The 17,355-nt window shown below is 34.8% G+C and overlaps 1 protein-coding gene and 1 pseudogene across 1 annotated transcript; one reads left to right on the forward strand and one right to left on the reverse strand.

Annotated features, from left to right (window-relative positions):
- Positions 1-4,836: 4,836 nt before the first annotated feature.
- On the forward strand, positions 4,837-6,792 carry LOC127813545 (uncharacterized). The gene is made up of 3 exons (XM_052354564.1): positions 4,837-5,706; positions 6,144-6,284; positions 6,364-6,792. The coding sequence occupies exons 1-3, from the start codon at positions 5,601-5,603 to the stop codon at positions 6,453-6,455; spliced, it is 339 nt and encodes a 112-aa protein (XP_052210524.1). The 5' UTR covers positions 4,837-5,600; the 3' UTR covers positions 6,456-6,792.
- A 423-nt stretch (positions 6,793-7,215) lies between these two features.
- Positions 7,216-16,546, reverse strand: LOC127813462 (IAA-amino acid hydrolase ILR1-like 8; annotated as a pseudogene).
- Positions 16,547-17,355: the final 809 nt, after the last annotated feature.

Consider the following 17,355-nt stretch of genomic DNA (forward strand, 5'->3'; position numbering starts at 1 on the left):
AGCTTCCCTCCCTTACTTATTATTGTAGTGTTTTTTTTTATTTAATTTATTTGTTTATATTGGCTTTATATGGGGAAAATAATAAATAAGCAACGGATAGTTAATAATGTGCACGTGAGATCCAGGATAGGAGCTGGCAAGGCGTAATTGCTGCATCCATTCCAGCTCCACATAATTATTTTTAAATTTATATCATATTTATTTGTAAAATTATCAATTCATTTTGAAAAATTATCATCACTTTTATGATGTAAATATGTTTATAATTCAATAGACTAAGTAAAAGTAGAATTTTATCTCACTCCACCGGGTAATATTCATATACCAACGTTTATGTTCATACTTTATATTCAAAGTGGAATTTATATTCAAAATTTTTGATTCGTCACTACTCCATATGTATCAGTGTGGTGCTCTCAATTGGTTCTTTTTTATTTTAAGTTTTTCTTATTGATCTCAGTGTTTAAATTTGTCTGAAATTTATTTAAAATTATTATTCTTACGCGATCCCCATCGCTCATGTCTTTGATTTTCACATAAAAGGTAAACCGCAAGTGATGACTTTACCTCATTGCGCAGAGCAAGAAATTGAACCCACGACTTACTAATACGAATACCAATTTATTATGGTCTAACCACTTGACCTATACTTTGAAGGCTTGTTTAAAACTTCCTTCATCTATAAAATGAATGTGGGGTTTAGTTTCTTGATAAATCTTTTAATACTCAAATCAATCATGTACTCAAAAGTTCATGACGTAATAATAATATAATCAATATATAATTATTAAGATATTTAATGTCGACGTTTAAAATTAGTCGACTGTGATCCGTCAACCCACACTGATAAAATAAACGCAAATGCAAAGAGAATAAACAAATAGCACAAAAATAACGAATGATACACAAGAGAGAATTTTACGTGGTTCAACCAGAATGATACCTAATTCACGATTGTTCTCTGAAAATTTTGGCAGAGTAATAGTATGTAATTGATCATGCCCATGCAATGATTTTTTAACCCCTATTTATAGAGTTGGGTATTTACAATTTGAATGACTTCTAAATATGGAATGATAATATTATGGGGATAATATGTCCTTATCAGTTCCACAAAATCAAGAATAGATTCCTTATTATTAGGGATTTGGTTTGTTTTAAATAAGGCAGACGGACACTGCCTTCGATTATTACGCAACTTTTTTCTCCTGCGAGCTGATCGGATTGACCAGCGAGCTAAAGGCCTTATTGGGAGCTCGCTTACTCTCGCTATCAAAGCTTGGGTTTCAGCGATCTGCGTCCTTACTGAGATGTCCTCGGCCTTAGGCCCATTAGATTTCAAGAGGTTGGGCCGAGCTGTTCGGTCAAGTCCAGTCTATAAGAGATGGTTCAAAAAATACCTATTAACATCTAATTTTTGAAAAAACCACCTTTATATATAGACTTAATGCAGAGACAACAAAAATTCAAAATTATGCATGTAGATGATCTAAGTTGATCCCCAAAATAATCTAAATTTTATCATCCTCTTCTTTCCATCTTTCTAACATTCATCTTGTTACCAAGCGAAAAGGAGAAACTGGATGTCTGGTAACTAGTCACGAGCTCTGAAAATAAAAATACATTTTAGTCATATTTTATGATATTTTTATTTAATATTTTATTTTAATTTTACATGTGATGGCGGTATGACACGATTCAACCCATATTAATAGGTTCTTTTTCAATAAGTAAGATTATATGGCTTGAGTCCTAGTAAGAGAACAACTAAATTTACGAAACTCAAACTTGAAACCGCATATTCACACTCACTATCCACTTATTATCATTAAGAAAAAATTGAATATATTATTTAATATCATGTACTCAATAACCACCTTTGTTGTTGTGTTCAAAAAAGTAGGCTCAAGCCCAAAAAAAAAAAGACTCCAAAGGCTACTGAAGGAAGAAATCTACGAAAACAACAAGTCATAGGTATATGAAATTATTGAATGATCGAGAGGCTAAAGAGACATCAATCGAGTGACAAAGACTAAATGACTGAGACTAAAAGACAATCGAGTGATATCAATCAACAGCCACTCTCAAGGCCTACGAGAGACCCTATCCAGAATATACACATTATTCAACCACTAATATTTAGGAGACTCTCATAGGCCACTTAAACATAGAAGTCTCTCTTCTAACTAGGAGTGTGCAAACGGTTGATTTGGCTATCAAACAAACTAAAAGTCAATAATCAAAAAAATTGAACTGCTTTAAAAAATGAAACCGAATCAGTCGGATAAATCAAAAAATGGAACAAATTGAAAATCAAAAAAATAAAACAAAAATTGAAAAAACTAAACTGGCCAAATAAATAGAACAAATATAAAAAAACAAAAATAGCCGAACAAACTGAAAAAAAAAATTGAAGAAGTCAACAAAATCGAAAATCACAAAAAAAAAAAAAACAAAAAACCCTAATTTAACTCACCTCTATGGGCTGCCAATCAGAACAAAGAAAACGAGAAAGGATGAATCGATCGCGAGTCGCTAGTTGGAGAAAAGAAACGATAGGTTGATCTCGATCACAACTTACAAGTTGCCAATTAAAGCAAAGATGAGGACAAGGACAACAGTAATCGATAGGAGACGAAGACAACAACATCGACAGGCAAAGACAAAGGGAAAAGCAGTGGAAAGAAGGTCGAAAGCGAAAGGGACTCGATTTTTGGTTCTACTTGTGAGTCTCCGATTGGAGCAAAAAGAAAGATAGAGATGACGACTAGCAACGAGACATTAGGGTGATGGTCATTGGTTGAAGGCTGAAGGCGAAGCCACAAAAAAGAAAATTGAAGATGGAAGAAGGAAGGTTAAAGGCGAAGGGTTTTCTCTTCTGACTTTGTTCTTCATTTATTCTTCGGTGCACATACTTGGGCTAAAAATGACATCGTTTTGTAAATTCAATTATTTTCAACACAAAAATCAAACCAAACAAAACTAAGTGAAATTTTCAAAAACTAAAATCAAACCGAATTGAAGTTTATCAAAAACTAAAGAAAATTGACAATTTCTTTTGATTTAGTTCGATTACTTCAATTAAATCGAAATTTTGCACACTTCTACTCCCAACCATTTGAGAGACTCTTTTGAAATATTACAAACCTTGAGAGACTTAATCTTCAAACACTATTCTCGCAAGACCATGAAAAAATGGGTCAAACTTATCTCTGATATGCTCGCCTACAAATTTGAGAGATGTTCGAGATACCCACCGAAGAATGCAACCTTTCTGGTATCCTCCTCTCTATAAATAAGAGAACCCTCATCCGATTGAAGTACACTCACAACTTTGCTTAGACTATAAGTCTCTTTGTATTCAATATTCTACATTTTAGGCACAAGACTGACTTAAACACTAAAGGGTATGCGCGAGAGACACCCCTAACCAATTTCTTTCTTTGCATTTCTTCTCGAGACTACATCTAAAACACTCTTTTGTTGTAAATAAATTTATTGTTATATTTTGATTTGACTAGTACTTTTGGGTAAAATATCAAAAAAGTCAAATCTATTTTAAGTACAGTTAAATAAAAAAATTAATATTTTTAAAATGAGTTAAAATTAGCTGATGTAATTTAAAATAATTCGAATAAGTTATTGTACTTTCATATTTAGGAGACAAATTAATTATTATCATATACGTGTTTTAACGTCACATTTTAATTCTATTAACAATTGCAACTTTTTTTAATCAAAATGTTTTATCATATACAATGGCCAGTTTGGCAATAAGTCTTGTAACATAGTGATATATTTGTCTGTTTCTAAAGTACGATGGTCAAATTTGGGTTCAAGACCAAAATATATTAACTTATTTAATACTTCAACCTCATATTTTAATTAAATATTTGTTTACTTAACAAAAAAAATTAAATTTATTTTTAATATTATTTTTTTATTTTTCTTAAGTTTTTAAAATAATATGGTCAAATTATCTTCTTTTTTTTTTAATTTCAATTTCAGAAGAAATAATTGAAATTTGAAATTACTAAAAATTATGAAAATGTAAAAAGTAAAATCAACCGATAAAGTACTTGGATTCTCCCACCTTATGCATGGCAGCTTTACGTAAAGGCTCTGCCTTTGCCTTTGCCTTTGCCTTTGCCCGTGACCAAAGCCGGCTGAAACCAGGAACGTCCATGAACCCTAGCATCGACTCATTTAGCTAATTAATGACTTGATTAAGCATAAGATTTTTTTTCCAACATGATTACATGGTACTATACTCGTTTAAAATATATTATATAAGAAGAATTTATATGATATCCATTGATTATAAACTATGTGGAGTATTACAAAAAAACGTTTCAAAATCAAAATCAGAATAAAATGACTGTGACAATAATTATTTTCATTTAAATATCAAAGCTATGACCATTTTGCATCATGCTTATATGAAAATATCTACGTTAAAATTTCTAAGTATTTAAATGTTATGGATGTATTGAATACTCTTGGTTTAATATACCTCTCTAATAATTTCTGTAACGTAGCATTTGGTATAAGAGAAACTTTTAGATTTATGAAATTCATGATTTCTAATATACATTCTTATATTTGGTTTAAACGTAACATTATTGAGAATCTATGTTATTTTTTTTAAAATTATATTTATTTTATTTTTTATTTTAAAATGATAAATTCCTTCTAATATATAAAATATTGGATTAAGCTACTACTAGAGAAACGTTTACCGACAATTTTATCGAAATATTTATTTAATTTTTAATTTATTTTTTCAATTTTTATCTTTTCAGAAGCCCGCCTATTTTCTCTCTCTCTTCCATTTTCGCTCCCTCTCTCACTCACTGTTTCACAGTCTCTCCCACTCTCCATCTCAAACCCACTGCTGCAAAGAGCACCTCCCGTTGCCCCCCCCGCTTGCCTAGCCACCGCCGCGAGCACCTTCCGCCGTTGCACCCCCCACCACCGCGAGCATCTTTCTCTATCGCCCCTCCCTCCACCGTCGCCTCCTAGACGGTCGCCCCCACCCCCTAACCCCCCGCTATTTGCACTTCCTTCCGTCAACCTTACCCGCTGGCCCCTCCGACCAACCGTCGCCACCCGAAGATTGCCCCCTCACTGCCGTTTGTCCCCACCCACTACCGCTTGCACCACACATAATAGGGAGCTAGGGTTTGTAAAGACGGCCAAATCGTTTCTTTTGCTTGAGAGCTGTGAAAGTTCTGATTGTGATTGCAATTCATTTATCGCGATTCCGTTTTCAGGTGTCTTCTCTTTCTGTGCCACGCATCTATTTGTGCAAATGTATGTGTATATATTTTGATATGTACTCGTTCATTGGATGTTATTGTTGTATTTGATCTTCTTCCCTCTCTGTATCTGTACCCGTGATCATTTTTTTTTTTAATTGTACTCTCTGCAAATGATTTTGTTGTTGTATTGATATGTGTTGCTGTTAACAAGGAACCTTTGGTGCCAACTGATGTATTGGACATGTTTACAGGTTGTAAATTTTTTTGAATTCACAACTGAGCTTTTTGGATCAGCATTTCCTTGCATTGGAGCAAGTAATCCTGTGTGAATTGTCAAAGATGTCTCAAAAAGGGTTGATGGAGCAGGATTTGAGCAAGCTGGATGTGACAAAATTGCATCCACTTTCACCTGAAGTTATTTCTCGTCAGGCCACCATAAATATTGGTAATTTCATTTGCAAATCATTTTGACTACTTTCAGAATACATTAAGTTGCGATTTTGGTGTTTTTGGGGAGATTTGGTTTCTCTTTTCATGGCAAATTAATTTTAGCAAAAGATTTATTAGATTAACACGTAAATGCACTAGATAAGAATAAGAACATAAACAAAGGTTTAAGATACATTAACAAGAATAGATGGATGAAAATTAAAAATTCAACTTGGATAAAGCTATTGGATTTGCAATATTTAGCAGTTTTGTGTGATTAACAGAAATTTGATTTATTCTACTTTGTTTAACAAGTCGCAGAATTGTTTTATTCAGGAAACGTAGTTCATAATTCTAAAGATGAATGTTTCGAAGTCCGTGATGAATTGCTAGGCACAGAAAATCATGATGTGTGCAATGAAATGTTTCTAAAGATGATTTTTTTTTTTTCAGTTGCAGGTACAAAGTCAAGGGTATATAGTTTCCAACCATCTGGAGCACCTTACATGCATCAACATGTACAATATGTTCAACAACTATCACTATCACCCCTAAGGCCTACTGTATTTTCTAATATTGTATTTGATGCTTCAGGTATTCCAATACTAATTGTAGAAATATGTTGTTTCAATATTACAGGGAGTTGTCCATTAATTTTTTTTCCTGTATGCAGGTAATGCAGTACAACATATTAATCAAATATTTGCAAGGATAGTCAAGAGCATGAGTTTTATAAATCTCATCGTTAAACCAAGTGTGAAGTGAAAGATCTAACATTTTAGTCACCTTGGAGATTTCATTATTGTACTTTTGATTTTTGAAGTTATGTACTCAGTAATCAAACTAATTTTCATTAAGAATTTAATGAAAATTAAAACATATTTATTAGACTTTTGCAAATTGATTCAAATTTATTTTAACAATATTTAACTTTTGTAAAACCTTTATTCATGCAAATGATGGTTGGAGCATTTAAGCCAACAAAGTGGTAGTGGTTGTGGAGCATTACGAGTCTCAGAAGTTCAAGGTTCTTTTTTTTGGGTTTTGTTTTTTATGTTATTGTTGGGATTTGCATGGAAGTCATGAACTCAGCATTACAAGTGTGATCTCCCCTTGCTTTTTGTTGAGGAAGAAAGGCAGTCAAGTGCTTCTGTTACACTCGTATTGGCATTGGCTTTGCCTTATTAAAGGCGACTTATCTATTGACATCTATTGACCATAATAGTGGCAGTCACCTTAATGCCTTAATTCCGTGGCCATCATTTCATTTTTATGTGGCTGAGTGGTAGAAAAAGAATTACAATTTCAGATTGAAATGTTTCATAGAGAATAAGAATGATATCAGTACATTGTATATAGATATTAATGCCCATCATTTAAATTGTCCGAGGCCTTTGTTTATTCCCATTGTAAATTTCTATCTTTTCTATATGATGGTTGCTCTACTGGTAGCAAATGTCAAAAACAGGCGTTGAGGGGAGACTTACAAGACATTGAATTGAACAGAGAATGGAGCAAATGTCTCTTGAGCAAATGATAATCGTTTTTTATTTCTTCTTCTACGTTTAGGCAAAACATTTATTTCCCATTTGCCTTTGGGATTTTTAACAATCTCCAATTCCCCTACGTTGCTAGTTGTGTGGCAACATGACTGCCATCCAAGTGGGAAATGGCAACAGCAGCATGGAAAGCTGCTCCTATGGGAAGAACCTCCTCATCCAGAAAGAAGTTTCCCCTGTGCAGTGGCGCATCTGATTTTAGAGTTTCATTCTTGATTCCGACCATGAAGAATGCAGCCGCCATCTTCTGCGAGTAAAAGCTGAAATCCTCGGCTAACATAAACTGAGGAAGAACGAGCACATTCTATTCCCCGAGCAGAGCTTTGCCAACCCTCTTGGCATGTCCGTACATCGCTTCATCATTAACGATTGTCGGATAAGGCCTCATTTTATCCTCCATGAAATCCACCGTAGCAGTGCACCTGTGCAGCTTTGCCTGGAATTCAATTATCTGCGAGCAACACGGATTATTCTTAATTTCTTCCATTGCTCAGAAAGCAATTTCCCCAACGATTATGACAATGTGCAAAAAGAAAATTGCGGGAAAAGAAGCCACAGAAAACCAGTTACTGATATGCATCTGTCCTGATATCCATTTCAATACTGTAAAAATGGTGCAGTTGCTGAGTATAACTATTAGAAAATAGGATAGAAATATGAGAAGTAATTGAACGAAGATGAAGTTTTCCTGTTTAGCCCAAAAAAAAAATGACCAAAGGTACGAAAATCTTGTCTAAGACGTCTAGTACTCATTGTGCCGGCTGTGCAAAATAAGGCCACATTAGAGCACATGTGAGACTGATTTTTGAAAGATTGTAACTGGCCATAAAAGATTTGAAAATAACAAGGCTTTAAAAGTTTTGTTCAATTTATGATTTGATTTTGAAAACAATTTGATTCTCGGTTCAATTTACAAGAACTACCAACATAGATCAATTGCAGCCATTGCTTTTTCGTGAAGAAATATATACCTCTTTGATTCTCTGTTGAGTGTAGGATTGACCTTCTGGAGTCACGCCTCTAAAAGTGCCCCCAAATTTCACCGTCTCTGGAGTTAGATTGTCTACCTCACCGCCCGTCACAAAACTGACGTGACAACCTACATGAGATTGAAACTATAAAGAGGAGTTTGTTGGAGTGCAAGAATTGTTCTGGAGGAAGAGATATTACTCTGGGCCCAAGAGGGTCCGTCTCCCGCGATACAATCTGTTGAAGTGCAAGAATTGCAAAGGATGCTGCGAGAACTGGATCCCTATTTTCATGTGGTGCAGCAGCATGTCCGCCTTTCCCTTCCATTGTTGCCAGAAACCGGGCAGAACCTGCGAGGATAGGACCAGGTCTTGAACCAATTTCACCAGTGGGCAAATCTGGCAACACATGTAATCCGAAGATGGCTTCAACCCCGTCAAGGATACCTTCTTCAAGCACATGGTAAGCATCGGCATATGACTCCTCTCCAGGTTGGAAGACGACTGTGACAGTGCCCTTGAATGACAATTTATTTTCTTTTTTGAACAATTTAGTTACTAGTTGAAACAGAGAACATCAAAATACGCCAAAAAAAATAAAAAGAAGTATTTTTTATCTCTGGATTCCATGTTTCTGGGAGATTGCATAACAATAAACTTACTTTGAGCTGATCCCTTCTCTGGTTAAGTAATTTAACTGCTCCAAGCAGCATTGTTACATGAGCATCATGGCCACAAGCGTGCATTTTACCATCATTCTTGCTCTTGTACTCCCATTCTACCAATCCCTTCAAAAGTCATAATAATATTGGCTTTCAGTGAGACAACTCAGCAAACACCTAGAGGACTGAATATGCAATGAAAAGTTTGGCTGGCTTACCCCAAAAATTTAACAAGGATATGCAACGAAAAATTCAAACTCTCCTATTCAATCAATGAGAATCCATGCATACAAAACTCCTAATCACTCACAATCATTGCCAAAAATCATAATCAATGTGATGTATATGTGGATCAAGACATAGGCAAATTATAATCACTCACAATCATTGCCAAAAATTATAATCAATAGACAACTCTCATTCCTCAAAGATAAGTTACTGCTATCCAAAAAAGAACACTACTAACTCTTCTGAATATGAAGATCTGATTTCAACTTTGAAATATTTACACGAACAATACTCTACACAATGATTTCCCAATATTAAAATTTATATCTATTCAACAACACAATCAATAAGTTGATATGAACAGAAACAATTACACGTTTTGAAAAATATAGATCTTACCAGCAATCAATGCCCTAGAAATAGAGCATCACATCTCAGGTTATGATATTCCTCCAATGCAATTTCTATAAATCACATACATTTGCACAAATAGATGCGTGGTACAGAAAGAGAAGACACCTGGAAAACGGAATCGCGATAAATGAACTGCAATCACAATCAGAACTTTCACAGCTCTCGAGCAAAAGAAACGATTTGGCCGTCTTTACAAACCCTAGCTCCCTATTATGTGTGGTGCAAGCGGCAGCGGGTGGGGGGCAATCTTCGGGCGGCGGCGGTTGGTCGGAGGGGCCAGCGGGTGGGGGTGACAGGAAGGAAGTGCGAACAGCGGGGGGCCAGGGGGTGGGGGCGACCGTCTGGGAGGCGACGGTGGAGGGAAGGGCGACAGAGAAAGATGCTCGCGGCGGTGGGGGGCGCGACGGCGGAAGGTGCTCGCGGCGGTGGCGGGGCAAGCGCGGGGGGGCTGAGGGGCGGTGCTCTTTGCAGCAGTGGGTTTGAGATGGAGAGTGGGAGAGAGAGTGAGACAGAAAGAGAGCGAAAATGGAAAAGAGAGAGAGAGAGAGAGAAAATGGGCGGACTTCTGAAAAAATAAATTAAAAATAAAATAAATAATTTCGATAAAACTTTCGGTAAACCTTTCTCTACAAGTAGCTTAATCCTAAAATATTAGAATCCACACTCTTTTATAAAATAAAAAAACGTCATTATTTTTTACACATTATGTAGATATGTGTGTGTATATATATATACACATTTTATATGTTTGTATAATATATTATGTATATATATGTTTGTAAAAAGGAAGTTATAGTATAGATAATCATGGAAGGGCTTTGAGATTATAAGAGGGTAAGGGTGTTTTAGTCTTTTTATTTGTTTAAATCTTTTTAAATCCATGGGAATCCAAAATTCTCAACTTCCCATGAAAATTTTTTTATGAGAAAGTTGATTAAGAATAAATTATGAAAATGCTATTTTTCTATGATTCTTTTTAAAAAAATTTATATCAAACGTGAGAATATAGATTCTCAACCTAATATTCTCATAAATTTAAACTTCTCTGGTACCATACATTACCTAAAAATATTGATAAAATCTTGAATTTAAATCATTAACAAACAGAGTAAATAACATACATACAGCTCTTTGGAAAGCATAGCATCAAACAAGTGCTTAAAGAAAGGTGACGTAGATGAGGTAAAGTCTACTTTTACATTAGATCTTAATATTGATAGTGATTGTGAGGATAGTGTAACACTCCCACTTTTTCGAGCTTGTTATAAATTAAGATAATTTTGAGATAATAAAATTTATTCTTTCAAATTAATACTAAATCATATCATTCATCATATATATCCATCCCAAAATTTTCATACATTTATCTCAAAAAAAATCATCATAAACATTCAATGCGGAAGCTAGAATCGAATCTAATATCTTAACATTAATCACAAATAAGATTATACATCATCATGAATCATAAATGAGATTATACATCATCATTCCTCAAAACGTTCAGAATTCAAAGTAATAGAACTTAAATACATGGGTTATATAACATACATTTAACTCATCATTCAATTTATCATGCACTTTGCTAAGTAGCATTTCATGTCTCATTCATCATCGTTTCTGCTACAATTTTCATTTGGAACGTTTGAATATTCCAGAGGCAAAGCCCAGGTTAGATGATGAATCATCTAAGTAAAGGAACAAAAACATATTTCGTGCATAGATGTAAAATGTCATTTTTCATTTTATTTCGATTTGAGCCAATCGTACCTTATTACTACTCCCCATTTTTACAGTTTCCTTTCCAGGCCGAGGTGTATGGATGCACCCTTAGAAGAGCAGCGGTCTCAACCCATACCTTTAAACCCTTATACGAATACATGATCAACAAAATCATCGTGTATATATGCGTATTTCATCATCAATACATGTAAATGCAATCTACATAAACATATTCACATCAAGACATAATAACATGATATAATCATTTACTTAAAATCAAGTTTTCTGGGTCGAACCACTTACCTTCTCAAGCTTATCAGAGATACCTCGATATTCGTGCATTGCCTTGAAATACGTGCACTATCTCGATTTGCGTGTCCACCTCAAAATTCGCACAAGTCACTTCAACTTAAGTTTCAAAGCACCCTAATCATCATATTTATTTAAATAAGTATTAAAATCTATTTTTTCATAATTTCTTACATTTTCTTTATTTTTCTCTCTATTTCGTTCTATTTTCCCTCAATAAATCCAAACTAAATATTTTTCAAGTATTTTCTCAAATATTTCACTATAAAAATTCATAAAATAATATTCCTAAATTTTTGAAATTTTTTAGAAAATATTACTCACTTTGAAGATTTATCTTTGAAAGTTATGGTTTCACAGCAAACGGTTTAGATTTCTATAGAAAACACGAGTTTCAATAAACTTAACCTCCAAAAATTTTACATAGGGTTGAAATGAATTAAATATAGGTCATAACTGAAATTTTTTGATGAAAATGGGCCCCACACGCGCCCTCACGCTTCCTTTGAAGGTGGCCTACGCGCCTTCAAGGGCAGCCGTGACAACACTGCATCACTTTCGTATTTCGATCATATCTCCCTCATTTTAACTCCGATTCGAACCTCGTTTGAGCCTACAAGACCCTCTCTTTCCCTCTACATGATTATTTAAAGAAACGACTTATCTCACTATCTTTCTGACTGTTCGGGACGATATTTGGCGAAGACCCAAAACTCTGACGAGGCTCGTTCTTCCCCGCTTCTCCTCCTATTTTTTCCCTTCTTTTTGCAGAATTTCCTCCCCTCTCTCAAGAGAAAGCTCCTCACCTTAGAATGCCTCAATCCTCAAACTCCCTTGGAATGATTTGAGAACAACCCATGACTTTTATTTATAGATTTTTCAGACTAATCACATGATGTCACATGTCTCAAGATAACCTCTGGACTCTAAAGACTCAAAGCTATAATTGAATGTTACTTGAAATCCAAAACTAGAATGGAATGAATTTTGAAATCCAAAGCTAATATCCCAAATTTCTTCCAAATGCCATTTTGGCCCATATTTCAAGTCCTCAAGCTTTCATATTTTACCACATGAAATCTAATTCCATCTTTATTTCACTTGGATAATTCTCTAATTGTAATTATATCATCAAACATCAAATTAATTTGCATTACGATACATAAAATGCAAAATTAATAACTCCAAGCTTATTTGACAAAGACGATTTCATCCCAACGCCCTCACAGAACCTTTGTTTTATACCGAAACCATCTCAAGATTCTTTTATTCACAAAATTACACTACAAGAAAAATGGGTATTGCCGGCGAACTTTTCCTGGCGGTTTGAACAACCGTCGGGAAAACACCATAATCCCCGGCAGTTTAGAAACCGGCCGGTGATGTTTAACCATCCCTGATGGTTTTCAGACATCGCCGGTGATGTTGAAACATTACCGGCGATTTTAAAAAATCGTTGGTAATTTTGACCCATTACAAATCACCGGTAATGTTAGCCCATCCCCGGCGGTTTTAAAACCGCCGGGGATATATGATTTATATATCCCGATGATTTTAAAACCTCCGAGAATATATGATTTATATACCCCCGTGCTCCTCCTCCCCCGCCCAAATTAATCTTCCCCTCAACCCCTTCTCTTCCAAAATCTCCCCCTGCAAACCCTAACCCTCTCTCGCTCGCTCTCGCTGCTGATTCGCTGCCTTCCTCACCATCGCTCACTCTCAGTCGCTCTTGGCCTCGCTCGTGCACTCTCAGTCGCTCTCGCCATCGTTCACGCTCTGAACCTTTTTCTATTTTCGGAAGATTCTGCGAAACGATAAGATCGTTCCTGCGAAACAAAGCCGGGGTTTATTCTCCAACTGGCCATCCGGATTCCAGAAAGGTGCGATTTCTCTCTCTCATTTTCTCTCTCTCTCTGTTCAATGGCTATTCTGCTCTTTGGATATGCCGTGGTATTCTGTTTATCAGTTTAAATCAATTCATTTTGAACAATTGCTTGCAAGTTTTGCTTTTACATTATTATTCGACAATCATTGTTTCAATTGATTACGATTGCAATGGATATAAGAGCAGGTATTCGAAACAAACTGTGAACTTTTCAGAATTGGTGGCTGTTTATGAGCTGAATTATTTTTTATTTTTGTTGTGATACTTAAGAATGGAGCTCGCTAGACTTCTAATGGTCAGAAATTAGGTGTTTACTTCGCTAAAACGTAAACTTCATAAAATGGTTTGGTTAATGAAAAGGAGGATGAGTTTCAATGTTTCGGAATCTTTGATTGTAACCACATCCAAAATATTCGCAATTTTTAAATTTTTTGGTCGTTTAAAGGCCAAACTGGTCCTGCTCTCTTTTAAAATTTGTGCTTTCTTCTAGTAAAAATACATGACTTTTTTTTTTGCTAGATAAGTACATGTCATTTCATTCATAGCAAGATAGATGCACATTTGTTATGAGTTATTCAAATCCCATTTGGTTCTGTTGCCTGCTTTTATGAGTATATTTTAGTTTTTATTTTTAATTTTTATATTCTTTTTTTTTCTTTTCTAAAGGTATAAGGTGAACATTGATTTTGAACACCCACACACACACACACTAAAAAACAAATCCAACCAAGATAAGTTGAACGAGGAACGCTGGCCATAAATGTTGATTGTTCGCAAGTTTCAAAGGTCCAAAGTTGGGATGATAGGGACACTTGATCATCAGTACTAATTGTATTTGTAATTTGTTCATACGGGTGTGAGATGTCTTATGTGTAGCTTCAATAAATGCATTAGATTGTACCTTGTGTAGTTGAGTTGGAATTCAATGTAATGGTTCTTTTAGGAATTGCAAAAGAGAGAGATTATTATAAATTTGTAGTGTTGGCAAATTTATGAACAACACTTCTGTTTTAGTAGTACCATATATTGTTTTATAAAAATTGTGCATGCATGATTTGTGAAGAATAACTTCAGCTTGAACATAAAAAGTTCAACTTTGATTCTACTACAGTGAGGTTAAGTCAGCACAAAGGGGTTTGAAAATGTGTCAAACAAACTAGGAGACAGTTTGAATGAATTTAGTTCAAATTCCCTATTACAGGTCATTTGAACACGATCAAGATTTTGAGAGTTGATTTTTTTGGCTAATAACAAGTTGTTGGAGCACTCTCACACCTCATTTGAACTATTGATCAAAATTCAGAAAGAAATGAGTCTTTTTCTGCATGAAAATATATGCTTACCAATTGCATGTATGTTTCAGACTCATGCTAAAGACTATATCATAGCAGCTAGGTTGACAAAATTCAGAGGTTACACATTGTGAGTGAAAAGGATTCCACTAGAAAAAGAAAACATCATTGCTGAGGGTCAAAAAGAATTGAGGTTTTATCTCATTAGCAGTGATATAAAGGTTTTATCAGCTTCTGTTCTAGGGATACTAGCAAATAGTAACATGAGATCAACGTTTATGGGTAGCAGTTCATCATGGGTTCTAGCAAATGGAAGACTTCAATCTTAGGTTGGGGATCCTAGCATCTAGATTTTACTTATGTGTCTACAAATTGTATTAGAGCTTATTTAATCTAATTGTGTATCACCTTGGTTTTACTCTTGATTCTCAGGTTTTCACAGAAATCACCATATTTTTTTATTTTCTCTGCATTTACAGTGTGGTGATTGTAGTTAAGATTACACTAATAAGTAATTACTAAACAAAAAACAACTGGCAATTTCTCAATTGATATTAGAGCATATCCATAGTATTGATTGAGTTAATTTTCTCAAATTCTCAATGTCAAAACTTGTCTTGTTGATGTCAAAGGATCGTATATTAATAGTTTTGACCAACAGTTGAGTTGGAATCATGGGAAAAAAACATACCATTTGGCTAATGGGTATTTATCATTATTATTATTGTTATTATTTCTCAGTAGGCTGTGTCTTATTATATATTTAGATTCATGAATGGTAAATAGACTGAATGCAGAGAAAGTTGTAAATTTTGAAAGTTTGCATGCACCCATAAAAGGAAGCAGTAGGGTCTAACCATAGATGTGACAACAGGAAGATGGGCCTTTCTGATAGTAGTTTCTCAGTGGAGGTGGCAGGGTAGAAGGAACAGTAACAGCTTGAGTGAAACAAAAAGAACAGGTGAAGGTGGTGGAATGACAAGGATTCAGTGTCAAACATAGCAAAGGCACTGGTGTTGAATCATAACAAAACTATAGTAGCATCATAATATTAACACAAAGGAATTGAGAGAAACAACAAATTAGAAACAAATTACAAGTACAGTAATTAGCACACTGGTACTTTGTTGCAATGCTGTTAATCTGTGATGATACTTGTCACAGATTATCAAATCCTAATTTTCATATAATTAACTGTGGCAATGGCCACAACCAGGTATTCATTAGGTTCTATTTATTTATTTATTCTCTAAAGTTGATTGTGCAATGCTCCATAAGCATAAACCATTCAACACACAGGTTTGCTTAACCTGCTTTGGCGATGATGGGAGATCAATAGTTATAATTATTTTAGAAGTTTCGTGAGTCTATTTGTGTAGGTATTTTATTTATTTCACGAACTTCAGAGAAGCATGTATTTTTAAGTTCTCTTTTTTCATTAATTTGAACTCTAAGTTTAATTCAGATTAGGTTTATCTGTTTTCAACTTTAATTTAGGATTCGTAGTTTAGTAGAATTTTGTGAGTCTATAAATATGTCCCAAGTAAGGATTATTCAAATCCGGTATGTTAATTACTGAATGCAAATTAATGGAGAATGGCCACTGATTTCTCTCTCCCTTAATTTTTCCCTTTTTCTTTTTCTCTGCCAAACATCTCTACTCTACTCTCTATGTTGTCGTTTTCTTGAATTCTTCAAATTCTTCAAATGTTAATTATTGAATGTACTTAAGTCCATTTGACAATGAATTCTTCAAATGGACTTAAGTGCTTTTCTAACATTGAGCATACCTCATCAATGACTCCATCTTTGCTCATTTTCGCTTGCTCTCCCACTCTTGTCCTCTTTTTACCCCACAAAATGCTTTGATATATTCTTTAGTCTTTGATAATCTTCTTCATTGCTCTTCTCAACCGTTCAGGTTTCCAAATGCACCTGGTGCATTGCTTTACCCTATTTATGGCCAAGGGGAACTGCCTCAGGCATTTTGCCGTCATGCTGCAGTCAAGGGTTGTATATATGTAAGCTCTGTCTGGTATAGCTTCAGTTGCATTTGCTTGGTGGCATCTATCGCTATGCATTCTCATTGCACCCTTTTCTTGATCAGTCTCGATATATATCTTATTCAAGAATGGCTTGAACGTGGCCCCAACGTATATAATTTTATTTCGCAACTTTATTTTCTGTCTTAATTTTTTCATTTTCTGTTTTCCATTTCCATCTTTCAATGTTTTAACATTTGTGATGCTACATATTCAATGGATAGAAGCCCCAGATTAATGATCAGAAATTGGTGCACTCATTATCAGTAGCATCTTCTTGGCTTCATACTATTTTTGTTGAACCATTTTCTTCTTCTCTCTAACCTTGTCTGGAAAAGCACAAGCAAGCTAGGGAAAGCTATATCATATTCTGTATAAGTAGGGTATGGAATGTCATGTTTCAGGCAAATTCTGCAGGCAACTACTAATACTTTGAATCATATCCTGCAGGCATTGCATAAAACGAAAATAAGTTCTAACAAATTCTTCCTTTGCCGGCGGTTTAACCGTCAGCAAAGGAAGAATTTTTTTTGGCAATTTTTCAACTTTTTCTGGCGGTTTTTTCACCGTCAGAAAAAGTTGAA

This window comes from Diospyros lotus, chromosome 11, assembly GCF_014633365.1.
Source record: "Diospyros lotus cultivar Yz01 chromosome 11, ASM1463336v1, whole genome shotgun sequence".
Lineage (NCBI taxonomy): Eukaryota > Viridiplantae > Streptophyta > Magnoliopsida > Ericales > Ebenaceae > Diospyros > Diospyros lotus.

Bases quoted from the DNA above. Each gene is read 5' to 3' on its own strand.
- LOC127813545 (XM_052354564.1), top strand. From the start codon at position 5,601: ATGTCTCAAAAAGGGTTGATGGAGCAGGATTTGAGCAAGCTGGATGTG. The intron at 5,707-6,143 runs GTAATTTCATTT...TTTTTTTTTCAG, and splicing joins TCAGGCCACCATAAATATTG to TTGCAGGTACAAAGTCAAGG. The intron at 6,285-6,363 runs GTATTCCAATAC...TCCTGTATGCAG, and splicing joins TATTGTATTTGATGCTTCAG to GTAATGCAGTACAACATATT.